The sequence below is a fragment of the Cavia porcellus genome, unplaced genomic scaffold (assembly GCF_034190915.1).
Source record: "Cavia porcellus strain 051 isolate PalLab524CR breed Dunkin Hartley unplaced genomic scaffold, mCavPor4.1 scaffold_7, whole genome shotgun sequence".
Lineage (NCBI taxonomy): Eukaryota > Metazoa > Chordata > Mammalia > Rodentia > Caviidae > Cavia > Cavia porcellus.
In genome coordinates this window covers 31,620,868-31,642,917 of record NW_026947490.1, presented here as the reverse complement: position 1 = coordinate 31,642,917, position 22,050 = coordinate 31,620,868, and the positions used below count along the sequence as shown (strand labels likewise).

Here is a 22,050-nt window from a genome sequence, read left to right as displayed (position 1 = left end):
TGAGTGCCTAATCAAAGCAAGCGGGATGGACTCCAAAGTCTTCATTTAGCTGCAAAATCAGTCTAGTGCAGTGTGTAGCGATCTTGTGGCATAACTGTTGTATGTCTGGCATGGACAGCACACAGCCTGACATCTTCAAAGTGGCCAACCAGGCTAGGAGGAAAGAATCTTGCACCAAGCCCTGATTGACCAGTACGAAGGGAAAAAAGATAAAAGGTTTTAATTGCGATCCCAGAAACTTCCTGGAAAACACTAATAGGTGTGCAATAGGAAAACAGATCTGTTTTGAAGTCCTTAAATTTCTTTCCCCAGATGCTGAGAGTGTACAAATCAGTGAACCTATAAAGAGTTAATGCCCACGGCCAGTAAACACACTTTTCTCCACCTAACCAGCAGAAGGTGCTCTTGCACAGTGGCTCTTTCATTCTCTTTGCCACCAGCAGCTTTGCAGGTGGTGGGCTTTGTCAGAACCCTCTTAGGAAAAGTTCACTTACCCTTCCTCTACCTCAGCTGGCACCCAACAGATAGGCAGGCTTGTGCTAAGACAATAGAAAGGCAGCTACAAGCACTCCACTCTCGTGTTTTCAGAACTTGTAAACCCCTCTACCTGTGATAATCTACCTTTAATGAACTTGTTTTAAACTATATACTGTTACTGTTACTGTCTGTAAAGTATTGCACTGAGAAGAAATAAAACCATGTGGACAAAAAAAGGAACAGTCATACTAAAAGATTAATTTTATTAAAACATCAGACCAATAATATACTCTGAATAAAGCAATTGCAAGCTGTTAACACCAGCGGTTAAATGCAATGATCCTCAAGAAAATGCTATTTTTAAAATTACTCATCTTTGTGGTACTGAGGATTGAACTCTGGGTCTTGTGCATGCTAGACAAATGTTCTATCACTGAGCTACACCCCTCCCAGTCTTTCAATTACACTCTACAGTATAATTGATCTTTCTTCAACTTGAAAAATGACATCATTCATTCATGATTTGCTCTATAACATTTACTGTCACTCAACATAGAAGGTGGTCATTTTTCTATATTATTTCTTCCATACTCAGTCCCTACCAGTTTATCATTCCTAGCCCATTAAACTCCCCAGGGCCTAATTTCCTGGCTTGCTATACTGCACAACCATTTGGTAGCATGTTTATTCCTATCAACCATGGTGCTCTTTTGCAGATGCAATGTACACAAATAAATGTGATGATTTGTCAGTTTTACCTTATTGTCTTTTCCAGTTGCGAATTTAGACAATATTTAAACTTCAAGGCAAACTCCTTCTCAGACATTACACAGAAATGACCCTTACCTACCAAAGCCTCTCTGTCTTACTAGTTCTTTCTCAGAGGCCACAATAAAAGGCTGGTAGGAAGACAGAGTATGAACATGTTTTAAAATTCAAGTTCAGAGTCAAAAATAGCAAAGAAACCTCAAATAACTGGGTAAAATAATTTATAACTGGAAGCTAATGAGTATTTCCAAAATCCTTGTACCTTTCATGTATTTAAGGTCATGGGTTTTCACATATTTTTAATTGGAAATATTCTGCAGAATACAACAGAGAGCTACAGACTGAACTGGTTTTGGAATAAATCCTCATCTAGAGTTATGATCATCTCTTAATAGCCTAACTACACAAGTACCGTCCATTTGTATGGTTTCATCAAAGACATATATTTTGGCATCTAGTGTAGGACTTGAATTAATGCTTGTGCTGTGTAATTTGTAAGATTTCTTTTCAGTATGAACTCTTATGTCCATTAATGTTTTAACTATTGACAAATGGCTTTTAACACTCATTGCATTTATAAAGATTCTCCTAAAAATGAAATATCTGATGTTATACAAGAAGTTGTGACCAACTACATTCACTTACAAGGTTTCTGTCCAGCATGAATTCTCTGATGGCTTGCAAGGTTGGAACTTCGACTAAAGACCTTGCCACAGTCTTTACATGTATAAGGTTTTCCTCCAGTATGAATTGCCTGATGGGTAATAAGGCTTGACCGCACACTAAAGGCTTTGCCACACTTATCACACATGAATGGTTTCTCTCCTGTATGAGTCCTACGGTGACTTGCAAGGTGTGAGTTCTGCGTGAAAACCTTGCCACACTCGTCACATTTGTAAGGTTTCTCTCCAGAATGGATGACCTGATGAGTGGTCAGGCTTGAGTACACACTAAAGGCTTTACCACACTCATTACACTTGTAAGGTTTCTCTCCAGTATGGATTCTCCGATGATTTGCAAGGTGTGAATTTTGAGTGAAGACCTTGCCACACTCAGAACATTTGTAGGGTTTTTCTCCAGTATGGATCACCTGATGGGTGTTTAGGTTAGAATGTGAATTAAAGGCTTTTCCACACTGATTGCACTTGTAAGGTTTCTCTCCAGTGTGAATTCTCTGGTGAATTGCAAGGCTTGACATCTGTCTGAAGACCTTACCACATTCATTACACTTGTAAGGTTTTTCTCCAGTGTGGATAACCTGATGGGAAGTTAAGGTAAAACGCACGCTGAAGGCTTTGCCACATTCATTACATTTGTAAGGTTTCTCTCCTGTATGAACTCTCCAGTGCCTTGCAAGATTTGATGTCTGACTGAAAACTTTGCCACACTCATTACACTTGTATGGTTTCTCTCCAGTATGAACCCCTCGATGACTGGCAAGGTGTGAGTTCTGGATGAAGACCTTGCCACACTCATCACATTTGTAAGGTTTCTCTCCAGTATGGATGGTTCTCCGATGAAATGCAAGGCCTGAAGCGTGACTGAAGACCTTGCCACATTCATTGCACTTGTAAGGTTTTTCTCCTGTGTGGATAACCTGATGCTTAGTGAGGTTTGAACGCACGCTGAAGGCTTTGCCACAGTCATTACACTTGTAAGGTTTCTCCCCAGTATGAATTCTCCGGTGACTTGTAAGGTAGGAATTCTGAGTGAAGACTTTGCCGCATTCATTACATTTGTAAGGCTTAGCTCCAGTATGACGTCTCTCATGTACCAAAAGGTATGAACGCCTGAAAAATGCCTTGCCACATTCAATACATTTGTATAGTTTCTCTCCCGTATGAATTCTCCGATGATGTGCTAGAGATGAGGTGTAACCAAAGACCTTGCCACACTCGTTACATTGGTAAGATTTCTCTCTAACATGAGCTTTCTGTCTTGTGAGTAATGAAGAATAAATAAAGTCATTTCCATATTCCTGAGAAATATGTGCTTTGACAGAAGCAATTCTTTGTGGTGGTGAAACTGAGGAAGCATTGTTGATGGACCCGTCACCTTCATGACTGTCAGTTTTTCCTTTAGACTGAAGTGCTTGCAGTTCAGGCAGATGTGCCTGAAAGCTTAAGTCAAGCCAACTTTTCATAAGTTTATTTTCTGTGTCCCTTTTACCACCTTGACCTCTTCTACCAATGAGACTTTCCTTCTGAACCACAAGCATGCTGTTGTAATTTCTTTCAGTATCTTTCCAGTGCAACTCAAAGCCATGTCTATTCTTATGGACATCCTTGAATGAAAAGCCTTTAATGTTATTCCTTTCATGTCTTTCTAGTGTCACTCTTTTAAATATTTCTCCTGTACTGCTCTTCCCTTTTGGTGATGAACCCTTTATTACACATTTAGGAGAGATATCTACAAGATACAAAGTAACATATATTTCTAATTAATTAGACAAATTCACAGTGAAAAAGACAGCCCAAAACTATACTCTTAATTAATGAAAGATAATTAATTACATACAATTCCAATTAATAGGAAGAAAATATACTTTCAAACTATCATCAAAATGTTAGCCCTGAAAGTTATTTTTCTACCATGGCCCTGAAGCACACACTAACTGCAAAAAACATGGCCATCTCATAAATGAAGAGAAAAAATACATATTTATTAAGCATAAATAAATCCTAAAATACCACATGATATACTCTAACGGTAAATTATCCATAGCAAATTTATGTAACAAGTTGATGAATGGTAATCTTTAATTCCAAAGCAATAAAAACAATGGGTAAAGAGGAAGAATTCAATAAAACGATATCAGAAAAAAAGCGTGTTTTGGAATTTCTGTTATAAAACTACCCATACCTACACACAGCAAGAGTTTTGTAACAAGTTAGTATGAGATAATTTTTGCATTTTTCATGCTGAAAAATCATCATCTATAAATCATCATAAAAACCACAAAATATTCTAGTAAGCCATGATAAAATAACCAGGCAAATAGAGTATGTATATTTATATGAAGTTATAAACTATAATTATGAGTAATGTTCTCTTAAGAAAAAGCAAGATTTGCCAGGCATAGTGGTGCAAGCCTATAATGCCAGCACTCAGGTGGCTGAGGCAAGAGAATTGGTGTGAATTCAAGGCCAGCCTGAAATACATAGTGAGGCACTGTCTCAAAAACAAAAAGCAAGGCTTTCTAAGAAACAGTACACTAGAAATGGAATAGTTTTCTAAATGTTTCACTGAATCCCTGACATTATAAATATATACATATATACTTATAGGGAACAAATTAATGTCATGATAAATGTTTACAACATGGAAATGATGACTAAAAACTTATTACATATCTACCACCTCAAAAATTTGTTAAGTTACTCTTCTTTATTTAAAAAACATATTTTACCAACAACTTAGTGTTACACTTATCTAGCAGCTACCATTCTTTCTGCTTCTAGGAGTCCAATTGGTTTAGACTGTTTAAGTGAGAACACAGTATTGTACTTCTCTGCCTGACTTCTTTCACTTAATAAAATGTTTATCAGGTAAACACACACTGCTGCCAACAGAGCTGCCCTCCCAGCTGTCTGTATACATGTTCTCTATCCAGTATTGGCTGATGGACATGCAAGTCAGTTACATACCTTGACTACGGTGAATAATGCTGCAGAAAACATGCACTGTGGATTATTTCCTTGATCCCCTGATCTTGAATTTTTTGTATATGTGCCTAGAAGCTAGACTGCTGGATTACACAGTAATTCTATTTTTAGCTTTAAGATTTATTTTTTTTTTTTTGCATGCTGGAGATCAAGCCACAGCCTGTGTGCCAGGTGAGCTCTCTGGCACACAGGCTGTGTTCTCCATTATGAATTCATTACTTTACATTTCCATCAACAGTGGACAATAGTTTTTTCTCCACATCCTGTCCACATTACCTTTTATCTTTCTGATAAAAGCTATTCTGATAAGTAGAAAATGGTAACTTATTTAGACTTAAACTTCTATTTCCATTGTTAGTGATATTGATCATCTTTTTGTATATCTGTTACTCATTTCTATCAAGAAATGTCTATTAAATTCTTTTTGTGTTAATGCTAAGACTTTCCATGCTTTATACATTTTTATATATTAATGCTCCCTCAGATGCACAGGTTATAAATATTTTCTCAATGCTGTGATCTGAGGCACAGCAATATTTTCTTTTTATGCAATACATTTTCCTATTTTTGCTTCTGCTGCCTGAGCTTTACAGATCAAACCCCAAACAACTGCCCTGACCAATGGCATTAAGCAGCTCCTCTGTCTACATTGTCTTACCTGTATTCAGTCCTTTACAACATTCCCACCTACTTGAGTTTCTTGCTATTTTCATTTCATTCTCCACAGTCCAGGGCTCTTTCCCTTGCTCCAATATAGAAATAACACTCACGTTAGGAAGAAAGATTCCTGTTATAAAAAGAAAGGAAAACAGCATTCTGTGGCTTTTTAAGAATCCAGTGCTATGTTCATATGAAGACAGAAAATATTCTAGATGGATCTACAAACACTGCACAAAATCACACACTGGTTTATTCCTTTAGGCTTGGGAAATGCTTTAACATGCAGACATCCAGTTATTTCCCAAGAACTACTCAATCAAATGAACAGGGAAAGAAGAAAAAAGAACTGGATATTTTAAGTCTGCTGTAAGAGCTGAGGATGTGACTCAGTGTTAATGCACTGGCCTAGCATATGCAAGCCCAAGTTTGAGCCCCAGCACTGTTGAGAAAGGAAAATAATAACAGCCATAAGACTGGATGCGTACTTAGTTCTATAGCCACCCAATGATGCTTCAAAAGGAGGCAGAAAATCTAAAGAAAGGAGATGGCTGAAGTGCAGAGGATACATTGGAAAGCGTTTCAATTCTACATCAATAAAACTTCAGGTTCAGCTAGAGGTACGAACAGGGAAACTATACAGAAGGCAGACCAAATTTCGAGAGGAGCCATCCTTACCTAGGGAGACCAGGTTCCTGTAGTTCTCCAGCATCACCTCCCTATATAGAGTCCTCTGAGCAGCATCCAGGCATTTCCATTCCTCTGGGGAGAATTCTATGGCCACATCCCTGAATGTTAAGCATCCCTGCAATGAAAAATGGATGTCACTGGGGGCCACGTGGATAGTTACGATTATGACATAAAGTAAAGAACAGAGCTGTAAAGAGTTTTAATTGGAGAGAGTGAGCTAAATCCATGTTTAAATATTATGAAATACACATCTGATCTCTGTGAATGTTTCCAGATGCATAGTTCACTTGAAATCTCTAGGTGCTTTTATATGCTAACAAGATGTCAGTTGTCAAGAGAACCCTGTGCAGTTTCAGAAAGGGGACTAGTCACCAGAAAGACTACGACAGAGCCAGGTGGAGTGGGCACACACTTATAATTCCAGGATTCTGGGAGAGTAAGGAAGGATTGCAAGTTTGAATCCAGTTTGGGTAATGCAGTTATTTAACAACTATTTCAAAGATCCTATTTCAAAATAAAGTATAAAAAGTGTTGCGGATATAGCTCAGTGCAAAGGCCCTGCATTGGATCCCCAGTAGAAACAGAGAGAGAGAGGGAGAGAGGGAGAGAGGGAGAGAGAGAGAGAGGGAGAGAGAGGGAGAGAGAGAGAGAGAGAGAGAGAGAGAGGAAGAGGAAAAAATATATACAAATAATCATACAGATAAATTTATCTCTATAGCACTGTTAGATATAATGTTTAACCTACTAAGTAATACCACATTCAATAGCATGTGTGGTGACTTTAAAGATGAGGGCCCATAGGGGACTTTTTAAAAAATCAGAATCTTAAAACCATGATGATAGCAACAGAATAGCTAAAGCTTGGGAACACTTCCAAGTACTGAGCATTTCGCCTGCTCTATACTAGCTGCTGCAGTGACATGACATCTAAGAGAGAAAGACAGGTACAGGTCCACACCTGAGAACGAGCTGTTACAGACACCAAGTGGTTTCTGCTCAGGTAAAGGAACTCAAATTGGGAGAGGAAGTACCTGCCCCCAGGTGTCTGAGACCGAAACTGAACCTTAAGAATCAGTGAGGCAACAGCACATCCGAAGAAAATAAACCACAGATGACTTAAGGGAGGAAAGCGTAGGAAGTTCAAAAACAATACAGAGCTTCTCACAAGGTCATTATACAGCCACACATGCACACATGGGATATGCGGTATTTTTAATATAGTATTAACATATTAACATGACAGTGCACAGCAATTTAAGGCTGCAGAACATTTTAACAGAAAATTTAATTGCAGATACAATTTTAACTAAAAAAAACATACAAACTGTTCTTTATTTAAAAAAAAAAAAAAAAAACATGGGCCAGGGATACAGCTCAGCAGCACAGCCTGGCAAACACAAGGTCCTAAATTCAATTTCTGGTACCAAAAAAAACAAAACAAAATATCACATGCTGGTGAGGCACCATGGCACATATCATAATCCTGGTATCTGTCAGTGTGAGTCCAGCTTGGAGTGCATAGGAAGACCTGAACACATAACAAATGAAGACAACAAACAAAGCCTACCATGGGGGACTGCAAATTCAAGTTCAGCCTGGGGAACTGAATGACTTAGTCCTTGTTTCAAAATAAAAAATAAAAATAAAAAAAGGACTGGGAATAAAAGTTGGAGTAGAGGCCCTAGGTTCAGTCCCAGTATCACATTAAAAAATGCACAGATGAGCCAGTCATGGTGGCATATGCATATAATTGCAGCACTCAAGAGGCTGAGGCAGGAGGATAGCCATGTGTTTGAGGCCAGCTTGGGCCACATAATGAATTCAAGGCCAGCTTGAACTACAAAGCAAGATACTGTCTCAGGAACAAAAATTACTGTATATGTGACATAATCACATACACACACTTAGGTGAAACAAGAGATGGTGTCTCTCAATGATATAATTTTCATCACCAATTTTTCATACTTGCAAAAGCAGAGCAGTTACCTTCATTGTGAGCAGCTGGTACAGGTACATGATACATTTAAATTTCTGTGTGTCCCCTTCCCCTCCACTCTCCTCCCACCCTCTTGTACTGTATCTATAAAATCTCATGCAGTCATAGGTGGGGCTTTTTAGAGGTGTATATCTAGAGTGTGTGATGCCAGGAATATGGCTGTGATAGTGAGTATATGGTTACTAAATTACTCCACGGTTTGTTTAACACAGCTCTGGGTGTGGATAATGGGAAGGCCCACCCTGGGTGTGAGTGGCACCACCCCAAAGACCAGTAGCCTGGAAGGAGTGAAAGGCAGAGGTAGGCTTGCTGCTTGCTGCCTTCCATCTGCCCTGCCCTGCCACACCATGCACTGGTCCCCCTCTGCAATGCCCCTCTACCATGACATCCTGCCTTGGAGCCAGCCATTATGGACTGAAACCTCTACAAACTGTGAGCTGAAATAAACCTTTTCTCCTTAAACTTAACAAGAAAAGTAACAGAGACAATCCTTCCCCATTTGTAAATGAGACTGCAATTGTTTTTCTTTCTTCCTTTCTTTCTTTTCTTTTTTTTTTTTTTTTTTTTTTTTTTTTTTTTTTTTGAGACAGGGTCTTGCTATGCAGTGCAGGCTGGCCTTGAGCTCACTTTGTAGCCCAGGCTAGGTTAGTCTCAAACTCACAACAATCCTACCACCTCAGCCTCCTGAGTGCTGGGATTACAGGTGTGAGCCACCATGTCCAGCTCTGAGAGTGCAATTCTTAATGCAAGCCTGAAGGGTCAACTTGTGGCACCTTCTTGCCAGAATCCCTACTCTGAGAGAGGACAGCCCACTCCCAATCTCTCAAGGCAGGAAAGCACAGTATGAGAACCTCATCTAACATCATGACTCTGCAGAGAAGGAACACTGAACTGCTTGAATAGGCAAGGGCATCAGGCAGGGCAGGGCACAGACACAAAGGCAACTGATAGAAACCAGTGTCTGCAGCAACAAGGGCACCATCTAGGCTCAAATCCACATCCTAAATTCCTGCAGCTGCAGAAAGACAGTGGGAGAGCTGAGTAGAAACTGGCAGGGGTCTTCAGTTAGAAATTACAAGCAAAATGTCAGAAAAGTCAAATCCCGGCAGAGGCCTGAGAACTCTCCAGAATCTCTAGCAGGAAGGAATGGAAAGCCTCCCTAAAGGAAGCCGAACATCCAGAACTGAGCGAGGCAGCTGATTTTCTGTCGGTTCACGGGCATGCAGCACCAAACCTGCTTGCCTGCTTGCTTTTCTTTGGTGACACTGGGGACAGAGCCCAAGGCCTTGTATGTGCTAGGCATGTCATTTACCGCTGAGCCACATTCTAGCCCTGGTTTCAAACTGCTGCAAAAAAAAAAAAAAAAAAAAAAAAGCTAAATGAAAGAAAGAAAGAAAACAAGCTGCACAAAGAGAAAAAAAACAAATGTGATGTGATCATTCAAATCAGAAAACTAAACAGTCACAAACCAACACTAAAGAATCAGACATAGGCAAGGGATGATGGCACACATCTATAATTCCAGCAGTCAGGAAGCTGAGGATTGTGTGTTCAAGGCCAGCCTGGAAATACAGATGTATAAACCACCAAAGAACTGAAAATGAGAGATTCAATCATTCATTACTGAATGATTTAAGACAGCAAACAAATTCAACTTTAGGAAATCAGAAAAACAATGAACACAGAAACTATGAGGAAAAAAACTACAAAGAAATTTTAGAACCAAAAAATAAAATAACTAAAATTAAACTCAAGAGAAGCTGAAAAGCAGACCTGACCAGGCAAAAGGAAAGAAAAATGGATTTGAAAAAGGAGGAGGTCAGGTGTGCACACCTATCAGCCCAGCACTGAGGAAGCTGAGGCAGGAAGATTGCCACAAGTTTGAGGCCAGCCTAAGCTATTTAGTGGTTCAAGGCCAGCCTTAACAATTGAGTGCGACCCTATCTCAAAAAATGCAGGAAGAGTAAAGATGGCTTAGAGACTTATGGGATAACATCACATGTACCTCAAATGAAGAAGAAAGAAAGGATAAGTGTGCATAAACCAATGCCAGCACTTAGCCATGCACCAGTGTGTCCTTGGGCTAGAGCACAGGACATCTGGCTTCTAAAAAGGAATCTTTCTTGTGGTAATGATGAAAGACTGACTTAAAAATGAATGATGCTGGAAAGGTAGAAGATTTTTGTACAGATATGTCCTCAATGCCACACTGGAGAAAGGAAGCAACCGAAAAACTGGGCCATATCTCCAGGGTCTGTCTGAGTGGGAGACAAGTCAGGCTGTTGGATTCTTACACAGACACCAACAAGGAAAAGGCATTACCTGGGGAGAGGGCACACTGATGGCGGCCTTGGAGAATCCCAAGAAGCACATCCCTCGAACAAAAATGCTCCTCCCTGGCATTTAAGAAGAAGGAAGAAAGGGCACATTTAATAGCTTACCTCAGAAAAGCTACTAATGAGTAAGTCACTGCCTTATTTATTATGGAACAGAAATGTCTCATGGCTTTTTTATGCACACCATAATTTAACATACCTCTTTTGCCAGAATTCAGATCATTAACAGCTGATAGAATATTTTTGTTAGACATTCTTGATTTCAGTAAAATTGGCCTGCAGTTAAATGGTTATCTTTTTTTTCAAGTTTTGATAGTAATTCTAGTTCAATAAATACTGTCACATTTCTAAATATATGGTTGGCCTTGATTAGTAGTGATTGGCTTTTCACAAAAATGGAGAATATCATCTCAAAACCTATCAAACAGTGGTTCTGTATTTAGATTTATATAACTGGCTGCATGAGTATGTTTAAGTAGTGGGGAATCCTGCACTGTCTCAGAATCAAGCAAGACTCCCCTGTTTCAATTTGTATTTACTGGCCTGTTAAACAGTGGCTACAGACAAGGAAGTAATGTCTATATTTTTGGTCTTAACTATGCCAATTTAATCAGAATTTCCTGAATCTAAAAAGTGCTACCTTTTACTGACTGAAAGGCTTTTTAGTGTAGTGGATGTGTAATACCAAATCAAGAATATTTACCATTTCTCACATTTTATAGTTGATCTGTGAGTTCAGATCCTTTTAAAAGCATGACTCAATAGCAAGTTAGACTTTACTTTTGAATTCTTTAAGTTAGACTGAGTTATTATTCAGGATAGTATCTAAAAACCCAAGACTGAAACTACTGTTGTACAGAGTGACTGGCAGTGATCGGCAGTAGTCCTTTGTCAGCTCATTAGAAGGATTAAAGTGGGGAAGGTACAACATCAGCACAAAGTTAGCTGTGGCTATAATAATTAGGAACAAAATCAGATTTCATTAAAAACTAAAAATCAAACAAAAGAAGAGAGAAAGGGATACAGAAATGATCTGATCATAAGGAAGGCCCAAAACGTTCCAAGTGTGAGACACACACATAAATTCAAGAAGCTTAAAGAAATCCAAATGAGATAAATGTGACATATACTGCAAAACACATGATAATCAAACCACCGAAAGTTAGACACATAGGCTGCAGATAAAGCCAATTGGTACAATCCTTGCCTAACATGTAATACTCTAAGTTCCATGTCCAACACATGGGACAGAGGACAGAAACCTTGAGAATCAGACAAGAAACATGATACAGCGACAAGCTCCTTTGAACATCAAATTTCTCAGTAGAACCTTTGCATGCTACAAAGGAACTATGTATGTTCAAAATGCTACAAGAAAAACACCACCAACTAAAAACACTGCATCCAGCTAAAGTGTCCACAAAGACTGAGGAGACAGAGAGCCTTCCAGGAATGACTGGAAGGCGTTTATCACCAGACCTGCCCTTTAAGAACTGCTGAAAGAGACCTTCAAATTGAAATGAAAGGGTGATAAATGGAGAAAGAAAAACATAATAAAATTTACAGATCACTTTGAACTCCAGCAGAGAATCTTCCTAAAAGCATAAAAAGGATTCTACATCTTTAATAAAGGATGTACAATACAGAAAGAGATCATTTGTGTTATGAATAACGTAAGGGGGTATGTGAGACAGAAATGTAATGGTGTAGACTTTTTATATGTGATTAATTCAAACTTTTTCATTTAAAATTATGTGAAAGTGACAACGTGCTCTATATAATGAAATAACCACAAAGGTGGCTATACAACATACACAAGGAAAAATGACAAGACAATGAAAAGTAGCCATTTCACAAAACCAAGGAAACACAAAGAAGACAGCAAAAATATGACAGATGCAATCAAAGCAAAAGACATACAACAGTTAAAAAAAAAACAACAGTAAGTCCTTTTGTATGACTAATTAGATATAAACACCCTAATTAAAAGAAAAAGACTGGCTGAAAGAAGAAACACGTAAAATATAACTATATTCTAAACAACAGTTTTAGTTTATTTCTGAAGGCACACACAGGCTAAAAAGGGAAAGACTCAAAGATACTCCATGCAACCCGAAACCTACAGAGCGCAGAGGTAGCTACTCTTATATTTTTAAAACACAGCTTTTAAAAACTGTTACAAGTGATCAAAGGATAAAAGACGACTTTCCATAATTACTAAAGGGGCAGCTCCCCAGGACATATGATAATTACAAGCATAAAACCAACATCAGTCCTCTCCAACATATGAAGCAAATGCTGAGAGATTTAGCACAATAACTGGGGGACACTCTATGCTTCATATCACTTATGGAAAAAATAACCAGCGGACCAAGAAATATACAGAGGGCTTCAACAACAGTACATAGCATATGTACCTCACAGACCTGTAGAGAATATTCTACCCAACAACAGCAGAAACTCCTACCTCTAACACACACAGGGAACATCTACACAACAGATAAGAGGTATCAAAAACTTTGGTATCATTCAATTTTTTTTCTCTATTCCAAATGGAATAAATGTATCATAATCAGAGTGAATAAGGCAAGCAAAAGTTAAAAAACATCCAGAGACAAAGACAGAAAAGCACAGTGCATCAAAGCTCATGGATGCAATCAAAGCAGTAAAGGGAAAAGGTCTGGCAATAAAAGCTTCTGTTCAAAAATAAAAATTAACTCAAACACAACCTAACTTTGCATTTCAGCAAAAAAGCACAAACCAAAAACAATAGACACAAAAAAAGGAAATAATGAACACTGCAGCAGAAATAAATGAAAGCACAGAATCTAAAGAAACTTTTTACAAATATCAACAAAAATGGCAAATGCTTAGACAGAAAATCTTTGAAAAAAGACCCAAATATATATAAGCAGGTATATTTCAACTCATATCATGGAAGAAAAGAGAAAAATAAGTAGCTATAATCATGTAACAGGCTAATCACTGAATGAGATAACCTGGAAGAAAAGGATAAATCATTAGCAATATACAAATTCCCTTGATGAAATCAGGGAGATTTTTAAACATCTGAACATATATATATATAAGTAGTAAGGGAAATGAAGCAATAACCAATAACCTCCCCGCAAAGACACAAGGACAGAGGGCTTCGTCACTCCATTCTGCCCTACACTTAAATTAGGGCTAACATCAATTCTCCTCAAATTCTTCTAATAACCTGAAGAAAAGGAAACATTAAAAGCATTCTAAACTAGGCATTGGGTCACACTCCTGTAATCCCAATACTCAGAAGGCTGAGGCAGGAGAAGTACAAGTTAAGTTCAAAACCAGCCCAAGTCATTTATCTCGAAAACTTTAAAAAGGTCTGGGGAATATAACAGTGCAGAGTACTTGACCAGCAGGTTCGAGGCCCCACACTTAAGAACATATCATTCTGTGAGACCATCACTATTCTGATACCAACACAGGAAAAAAGGCCAGTGATAGCAAACCTCTAAGAGCTTTCAATAACAAACAGCCTGCTGTAGCATGTGCCACAGCTTTGCCAGCACTGGACAGAACAGTAGCCCTGAAGAATATTGAAAAATTCTTCAAAGCAGTAACTAGCGAACCAGAATTTACAGTCTATTCAGAGGACACAAACCCTGACAGGCAGGACTCGATTTTAGAAGACAAAGCTAGACCAACTGAACAAAGTCAGTCCCTGCAATGCACAACACTGACATAGAGGAAGCTAAAAGGTGGATTCCCTCATCGTGTTCATCGGTTCAGAAAATGTGCTAGACAAATGTGCTAGTCGTGGCAAAAACACACAAATTACACACAAAAAGGGAAGGATATTGGAGATGGTAAGATGTCTTGTATATGACACAAAAATACAAGTGAGAAAGGCAAAACCAGACCAATGGAACTATATCTGATTGGAAAAAGGAACCGAAGAATTTTATTGAGTGAAAAAGGTGAAAAGAAAACTAACAGAAATTTGAAAAGAAAAAATAGAGTGTTCTCATAAACTACATATAAATCTTGTATGATATATATTATCTTTTGCTTTTACTTTAAACCCAGGGGCTCAGTGATGTAGTGATGTCACTGGTGATGTAGCTCAGTCACTGTTTGCCTACCACGCATAAGGCCCTGACTTTGATCTCTAGCCAGCCTTGAAATAAAGTAAAATAACATCCAATAAATAAATAAAATGAAGAAAAGCATGTGCACAAACATGCAAATGAAAGAGATATAAACAAATGATTAAACAATGAAACATTAGATGCAGCCAGGTATGGTGGTACCTACCTGCAATCTCAGGGCTTTGGGAGGCTGAGACCTCTCAAAGTTTAGGTTCAGCCTGAATAATTCAATGACTTAGCAAGAATCTTGGTCGTAAAAAGATTTTTAAATTAAATTTAAACATGAAAAAATAAACAGTAAAACACAAAATCTAAGAGAAATATAGTACTTCATAATCTTGTACTAAGAGAAATTCTACATGAAGAAGCAAGCTAACAGCCAGGCACAGTAGACCATATTTACAATCTCAGCTACTTGAAGACTGAGATAAAACGGTTACAAGTTAGGGTGTGAGGAACTCACACCCTGTCTCCACCACTGAGCATACAGGTTAGTGCAATGGCCCGGGTTCAATATCTAGTACTGCAGAAAAAAAAAAGTAAAGTAGAACATAAAAAAATAAAACTTCAGAACAGATAATACTGGCACACACTTATAATAATCCCAGCACTCTGGGAAACTGAGGCAGGAGAATTCCAATTGTGATCCTAGCTTGAGCAACTTGGTGAGACCCTGTCTCAAAATTCAGAAAAATAAAAAAAAAAGGGACAAGAGGGAGCCACTTAGTATGAAGGCCTTGGGTCCAATCCCCAGTGGAGACAAAAAAAAAAAAAAAAAAAGAGGGAGGGAACAAGAAGGTATATGTAAGTAAGTATATACTACAGATTATAAATAGGTCCTAAACTACAAATTCTCTTTTTATATACATATCCACAAACCATGAAACCTACTTGGAATCACAAGGAACTGGCATACAAACAGTCTGGTTTTTCTCCAGGCTGTAAAACATAAAGGACCTTAGTGACAAGTTTTACTTGATAAGGAATGATTATCCATAGGAGAGAGCATCTTTGCAAGGGGAGGAAAAGAATGACCTTCATAGAACTAATAAAACACGAAATCGCCCTAAGAGAAACTGCCCTTTCCAAAAGGAACTCTCTGCAGAGGGCAGAGATGCCTGTGAACTGCTGAGTTCATAGGCAGTTCACTTCTCTTTGTAGTAAAGGAAAGGTAAGAAATACAGGTCTTCATTCCCAGAATACTTCAAGAAGAATGCAAAAGCGTCCTAAGTGGTCTCTGTTCCTCCTCATTTACTGAAGAATCTTCTCTAAAGCCTTACAGTGATACGCAAACACACTTATCCCACACACGATCAGACTTCTGCCACAGACCACAAAATTGACAGCAGTGGCCTCCTGCTCACATGTGACAGAGGGAGAAGATGAGGAAAGGACAAGCTTTACACCTTGGTGCCCAAGACTGGTGATGGTCTATGGCTTCACTGTAAGAGAAACGTACATATCACGTGTTGCTATGTTTCTTGTTGAGTATTTAATACTAACTGCTGAGTTGAGACTATAGTTCCATCCCCTCTGATGCCAAAAAAGTTCTGCTATGATGTCGAAGTGAAAATATGATCATTTTCCCCCTAAATACTTGTTGCTTAAGAGCCCTGCAAGGACATCACTGTCTCCCACAGATGAAAGTGGTGAAAACAGTTTAAAGAGTGCCTGGCTGTTAGACACAGAGGCAGTCACATATTTAAAACTGGCAGAGTTAAACATCCCTCATTGTTGTGTCTAACTTTCCATTCCGTTTCCAATCACTGAGATTTCAGTCAGAAACACTGACTAACTTGATTACGTGTAAATGTAGTATATAGTGTCAGGCAGAACACATTTCTCCCATACGTCTCCTTTTTCAGAGCTTAGAAGAATTTGTTTATATTAGTAAGTGACTTCCATGAACAGCTTCTACATCCAGATGTGCCCTAAACAATCCTGCTGCCCACAAAACTGACATATGGGGTCCACATCTGTCTCTAGTCCCTACCTGGCAGGAAGCCCTACCCAGGACCATGATTAATACAGCCTCCTCACATGATACGTGTCACTGGTTACCGTGAGTCCTAGGGAATGTGAGGAGGGCCCAGGGCAGCCCAGGGGAGACTCAGAGAGTATGCCAGGTGACAGAATCCGAAGATGCAGTGCCCATGCAAATCACTTCAGGAAGGAAGGCAATGTGGAACACGCAAATAACAACATCACTTTACCCAAGTAAGAGCCATGTCCGACTCCTTTTCTTCCTGCCTCCTCCTCTTCCCAGCTCCTTCGGCAGATAACATGAGTTTTGGGGAGTGAAACCTGAATGTTGAAAACACATTGGTGAATACTCAGAACAGACACACGTTCTTCCTATATCATAGCCCACACACAAGGAGTACCAGCCATGAGGAAAGACCGTTTTCTGCTGCCCACCGCACAGGGAGGGGCCAAGAGGGACAGGTTGGGGCTGGGGACCAAAGAGGCAGGAACAGACTCCTAAAGGAAGACCAACAGAAGACTTCCTGACACTTCTTCAGAGCTCTCTCTCTCCCTGGGGCTTTATGAGGGAACACACCAAGGCCTATCTAGAGCCAAACACAGCACACTCCCTTCACTCCACCATGGATCACAAGCTGATCTTGGCCTTGATAAACACAGGACAGTCTAGGTGCCCAAGGCTGTGCACCAAATACAATCAACTTTAATAATATGAAGACTGGGTCTCAGGCTGATGATGGGAAAGGGAGAATTAGCTACAAAACACCTCAGCCTGCCAATGGGAAGCCAGAGTTGAACAAGCCCAGCCCCCCTCCCACCTTCTGACTCAGCTCTCCCTTTGCAACCCTGTGGTCTCCAGAATCCACACTGTGGACTGGGGAGATCAGAAATTGCAGAGCAGGCAACACAGACCAAGGAAGGGATAGGGTTAGGGTTAGGATGTTAGTGAAAGCCACAGAATTCTCCATGGAATCACTGATATCAGACCACAGACCTGGGAAAGTGTTTATCACCTGCAGGTGAGGGGCCAATAAGTTCAGGCAGAGACAGAACCAAGGGAAAGCCCTGAGGCAGGCACTATAGCAGTAGCAGGAAAAGGCAGGAGGCCTGTGTGGCGGGACCAGAGTGGGCAGAAGGATACTGCAGGAGATGACCACAGGAGGACTTTCAGAAGCAGATTAAAATGGGCCAAAACTGTCAAAATTTTTCTGTCCCTCAAAGGAATTTTAAAACACGATTCCTTGCCTGATACAAGGAAATACGTAATTTTTCTTTATTTTATAAATGAAACAATATTTTATCTTCTGTATTATAAATAGTACAGGCAGAGGGATGGACATGTAGGTCAGTGATAGAGCACTTGTCTAGTATGCATGAGGCTGGGGGTTCAATGCCTACACCACGTAACAAAAACAATGGAATTCAATAATTAACTAACTAACTGATTTAAATAAATATAGGCAGAGATACTGAGCTAAACTCAAGGCAGTACAAAGTCATCCAAACTGTGACACTGAGGATTGCAAAGGGTCTATGTACCTATTCATCTGCATCCTTTTAACAACAGGCAAATGTCAGTGATGTTTTCCTGAACGCTGGGAGACAATCTGACAAACTAACCTGAGCAGCTGAGTCAGGAGGATCCCTTATTTATAGCCAGTGGATGGCAGTTTACCTGCAAATCTGAAGTGAGGGCAATGTGGGTCTAAGGCCTCACCCTGTGGGCTCAGACGCCATTTCCAGGGAGTGAGTGCCAGATCTAAATTAATTTACAGAACACCACGTTGGGGTCTCAGGGACAAGTGCCTCCTCAATCATCACAAATCCTAACACAATTTCTTTTTCTTTCCTAACACAATTTCTTGACTAGAAGTGAAGACTGTGCTGTGGTCACTATCAAGCGTGACTAGGAAAACCACTCTTGGTTTCCTTTATCTCACACACTTCCCAAACCACAATCCATTCCAGGAAAACAGGGTAACCCACAGGTAAAATGAGTCAGAACTCCACCTTCACATTGAGTAGTGACCAAAAAGGGAAAGGGTATCCTCTAGGACCCAAAATTGCACAATACACAGAGCTTATAGGCAGAATCACAAGTCTTACCCTTGTTCATATGATTTAAATAAATTTTAAATCCATTGAATTATCAACACAGAAATCAATACAGCACAATTTAAGGATGCATACCTAATTGACCATCCTGGGCTAGACACAGGGTCCACTCCTCCCGGCTTTTCTCCCTTCCTGTTTTTCTCTGTCACTCTGTACAGTCTCACTGTAACCTCTCTCCAGCTCTTTTCTCTTCCCTCCACCACCATTTATGGCCACTGTTTCTCACTCTCCATTGATTTCCTCCCTAAGTTCCTGCCCCTATACCTATTCTGCCTCATTCTTGTACTGGGTTCACCTCTGGGTCCCTGTCAACTTAGTCGTTTGATTATCCCCAATTTTCACCTATTTCTGCCTCGTTCTTCCCCCATGGATGCTCTTCCTCCCCCTGCCTGGTGCAGCCCCTGGGTCCTGCTCTCTGAACCTCACAGTCCTAGGCGTCCTTCCTTTGCTCCCCTTGTCACCCACCACCTTCTCCTCTTGTCCCAACACCACGCTGCTGTTTGCCAAGGGCTCTCTTCCTATTTCACTATTTTTCATTTCTCTGGAGACACAGATCTTTAAATGTCTCTATTTGTTTTTCTCCTCCGCTACCATCTTAGCTGCTTCTTTCATTCTCATCACTTCTGCCAATTCCTCACCCATCCACTACTTTGCCATGTTTACAGGTCTATCTCTCCCACCCCTCACTGGGAGGGCATGGATGAGAAGCCGCCTCTGGAGGAGCATAGCTAACCCTGGGACACAAGAATCCTGAACTCACAGGCCAGGTCCAGGTCACCTCCCCTGGCCTGGCGGGGAGGTTAGAGGGGGAGGCCTGGGAGGCAACCCGGCCCGGGAGGCGCGGACGAGCCCGGGTTCCCCCGTGGTGAGGACGCCGCCGGCCGCGGAGAGGGCAGCAGGCGAGGCGGTCGAGGGTGGAGGCGTCAGCGGCCCGGGTTGGACTGGCAGGACCGGCCTCAAGCGCCTCCGCCCCGCAGGGCCAAGCGACCTTCACAGCGCCGTCCGAATTTACTGGGGCGCAGGGGGCGGGGCAGGGCCTTGACGTTCCCCAGACACTCACAACCTGACAAGGAGGCGCTGGGGACAGCGGAGCGCAGACAACCTAAAGAGAGGGAAACTCACACCGGCCGCTGCGACCTTCACTTCACCGATGCACTTCCGGATCTGAAGGAAACCGCGCACAGCAGGGAAGGCGAGGGGGCGGGGCCCTGCCAGGATGTGAGTGGGCGGGATAGGGGCGGGGACAGGGGCGGGGACAGGGGCGGGCAGGGAGGAAAGTGTGAAAGGATTGGCCCGGCGGACGATTGGGAGCGGGGCTACGCGGCAGCAAGACCCGAGATGGGCGGGGCTGGGGGCGGAAGCCGCGTCTCCATTGCCTGGTCCTTGGGCGTCCCCAGGGGATGCTGTGACAACAACTTGATCTGGAAACCAAGATAGCGTGGGACTGGGGCCATCAATGTAGGATGATAATTATACCTATGAAGGTTCCTACTATTAAAGTGAATTTCAGCCCCTCAATAAATATCTCGCTATTGCTTTTGAAGGAGATGCAAACTAGACCGCGAAATGCGGAGCAGTCTCTGCTGAAGGTGCACATTCACGCTGATGTCCAAGAACACAGAACAAGCATTCTTCGCGTTTCTATTCACTTTCTCTTTGAGGGAGGACGGCTGGAGTGTTGGCATGAGGGCACTAGGGGTTCTGATAAAGATAGATCACCGACAGTTGCTTTAAGAAAATAGGAGAGAAGTTATATTTAAATTTAAAACTAGATTTTTTTTTTTTTTTTTTTTTGAGGCAAGGTCTCACTAAATCACTAAATTGCCAGGCTGAGCGCAAACTTGGCACCCTGTCAGAGTGCTGGGATTACAGTTATAAGTCAAAATGCCCCATTTGGATGTATTTTTCTGTAAAGAATATCTTGAGATATTTCTAAAGATATATGGCAAGCACATTGTTCTCTTTTATGTGAACTCGGAAAACAGTAAAACCATGTTATCATTTTAAATAGCCATTTCTACTGCCATAAACTTTATGGCAATAAATGAGGGAACATCTATTGTGAAATCTGTTTTTCTCACACCTTTATTTGTGAAGAAGTTTCATTCATTGGGAATGGTAACCAGTTGAAACATGATAATGTTTAGATAGGAAATTGGCACGTATAAAATATTTTTAGTTTAAAATAAGCAGAAGGACTTGGGATTTAGCTCAGCGGCATAAACACCTGCCTGGAAGTGTGAAGTTGTGAATTTGATCCGCAGTACCAAAAATAAAATAAAATAAGCAGAACATCCAGCAGGTCATGTAGATGAATACAAGAATCTATCTCAGCATAACTTTCTTTTCCTCCTTGCTCCCTTTTGTCCTGCCATCTTTCCTCCTCCTTTCCCTTTCATTTTTCTTCCTTCTTTCCTTTTCAGTGGTGCTGGGGATCAAACTCAGGATATTAGGCCTGGCAGCAAATGCTTTGCCCCTGAGCTGTGAGCCGTCTTATCAGCATGTACTTCTGTGATCCCAAGTTGAGGAGGAATCAATTGTACTCTTTCAATACAGTAGATAAAAGGTAATTCTAGTTAAGAGCCACGGATCTAGTCTGTGTATGGGGACTTTTCTTGCTTCTAAACTTTTCAATGGAGAGACACATCTATAGTCACAAGAAATGAAAAAAAGATATTTTTCTGTTACACAGAGATTTTGATAATTTCTTCCAGGTGATATCATCATTAAAGCTGAAAATTACTAAAGATTCAAAATTTTATGTTTAACACCAGTAACTATTTCTACATATTGACTGTTGAGGATCTATTATAACCTATGATGAAACAGACAATATATATAGTACATATGTGAATACAGATAATGAAAATATTTACTACTGAAAAAATTGTAAGAAAAAGAAAGGGAGAAAAATACCACTGAAAAAGAACAAATTCAAGATAGGGGAGATTTTATTCAAAAATTAATGGTAATAGGATAAATCCTCCAAACACAAGTTCTGCAAATGTTCAAGAGTTACTCAGAGTTATCTGTTCTTCTATTTGGAGAGGGAAAATGCTAGAAAGTACCATGGGTCTGAGCAGAGGACAAGTTAAAAGCCCCTACAGTTTAGGGAACATGTCTACTGTCAACACTCTCTCAGGACATTGTTACCAATGAGATGTTGTCTTGCATTACAATGCACAAGGGTGATCCACAGTTCCACCGTGTGGGAGAACTGAGGCTTAACT

General features: G+C 40.5%; 1 protein-coding gene across 1 annotated transcript; it reads right to left on the bottom strand.

Annotated features, from left to right (window-relative positions):
• Positions 1-714: 714 nt before the first annotated feature.
• LOC134476677 (zinc finger protein 347-like) lies at positions 715-19,874 on the bottom strand. Its single transcript, XM_063252270.1, is given in 7 exon segments — positions 715-2,170; positions 2,172-3,654; positions 5,569-5,697; positions 6,246-6,372; positions 10,576-10,649; positions 16,936-17,026; positions 19,581-19,874. Coding segments are annotated over 5 exon segments (2,106 nt in total). The 5' UTR covers positions 10,627-10,649; positions 16,936-17,026; positions 19,581-19,874; the 3' UTR covers positions 715-1,854.
• Positions 19,875-22,050: the final 2,176 nt, after the last annotated feature.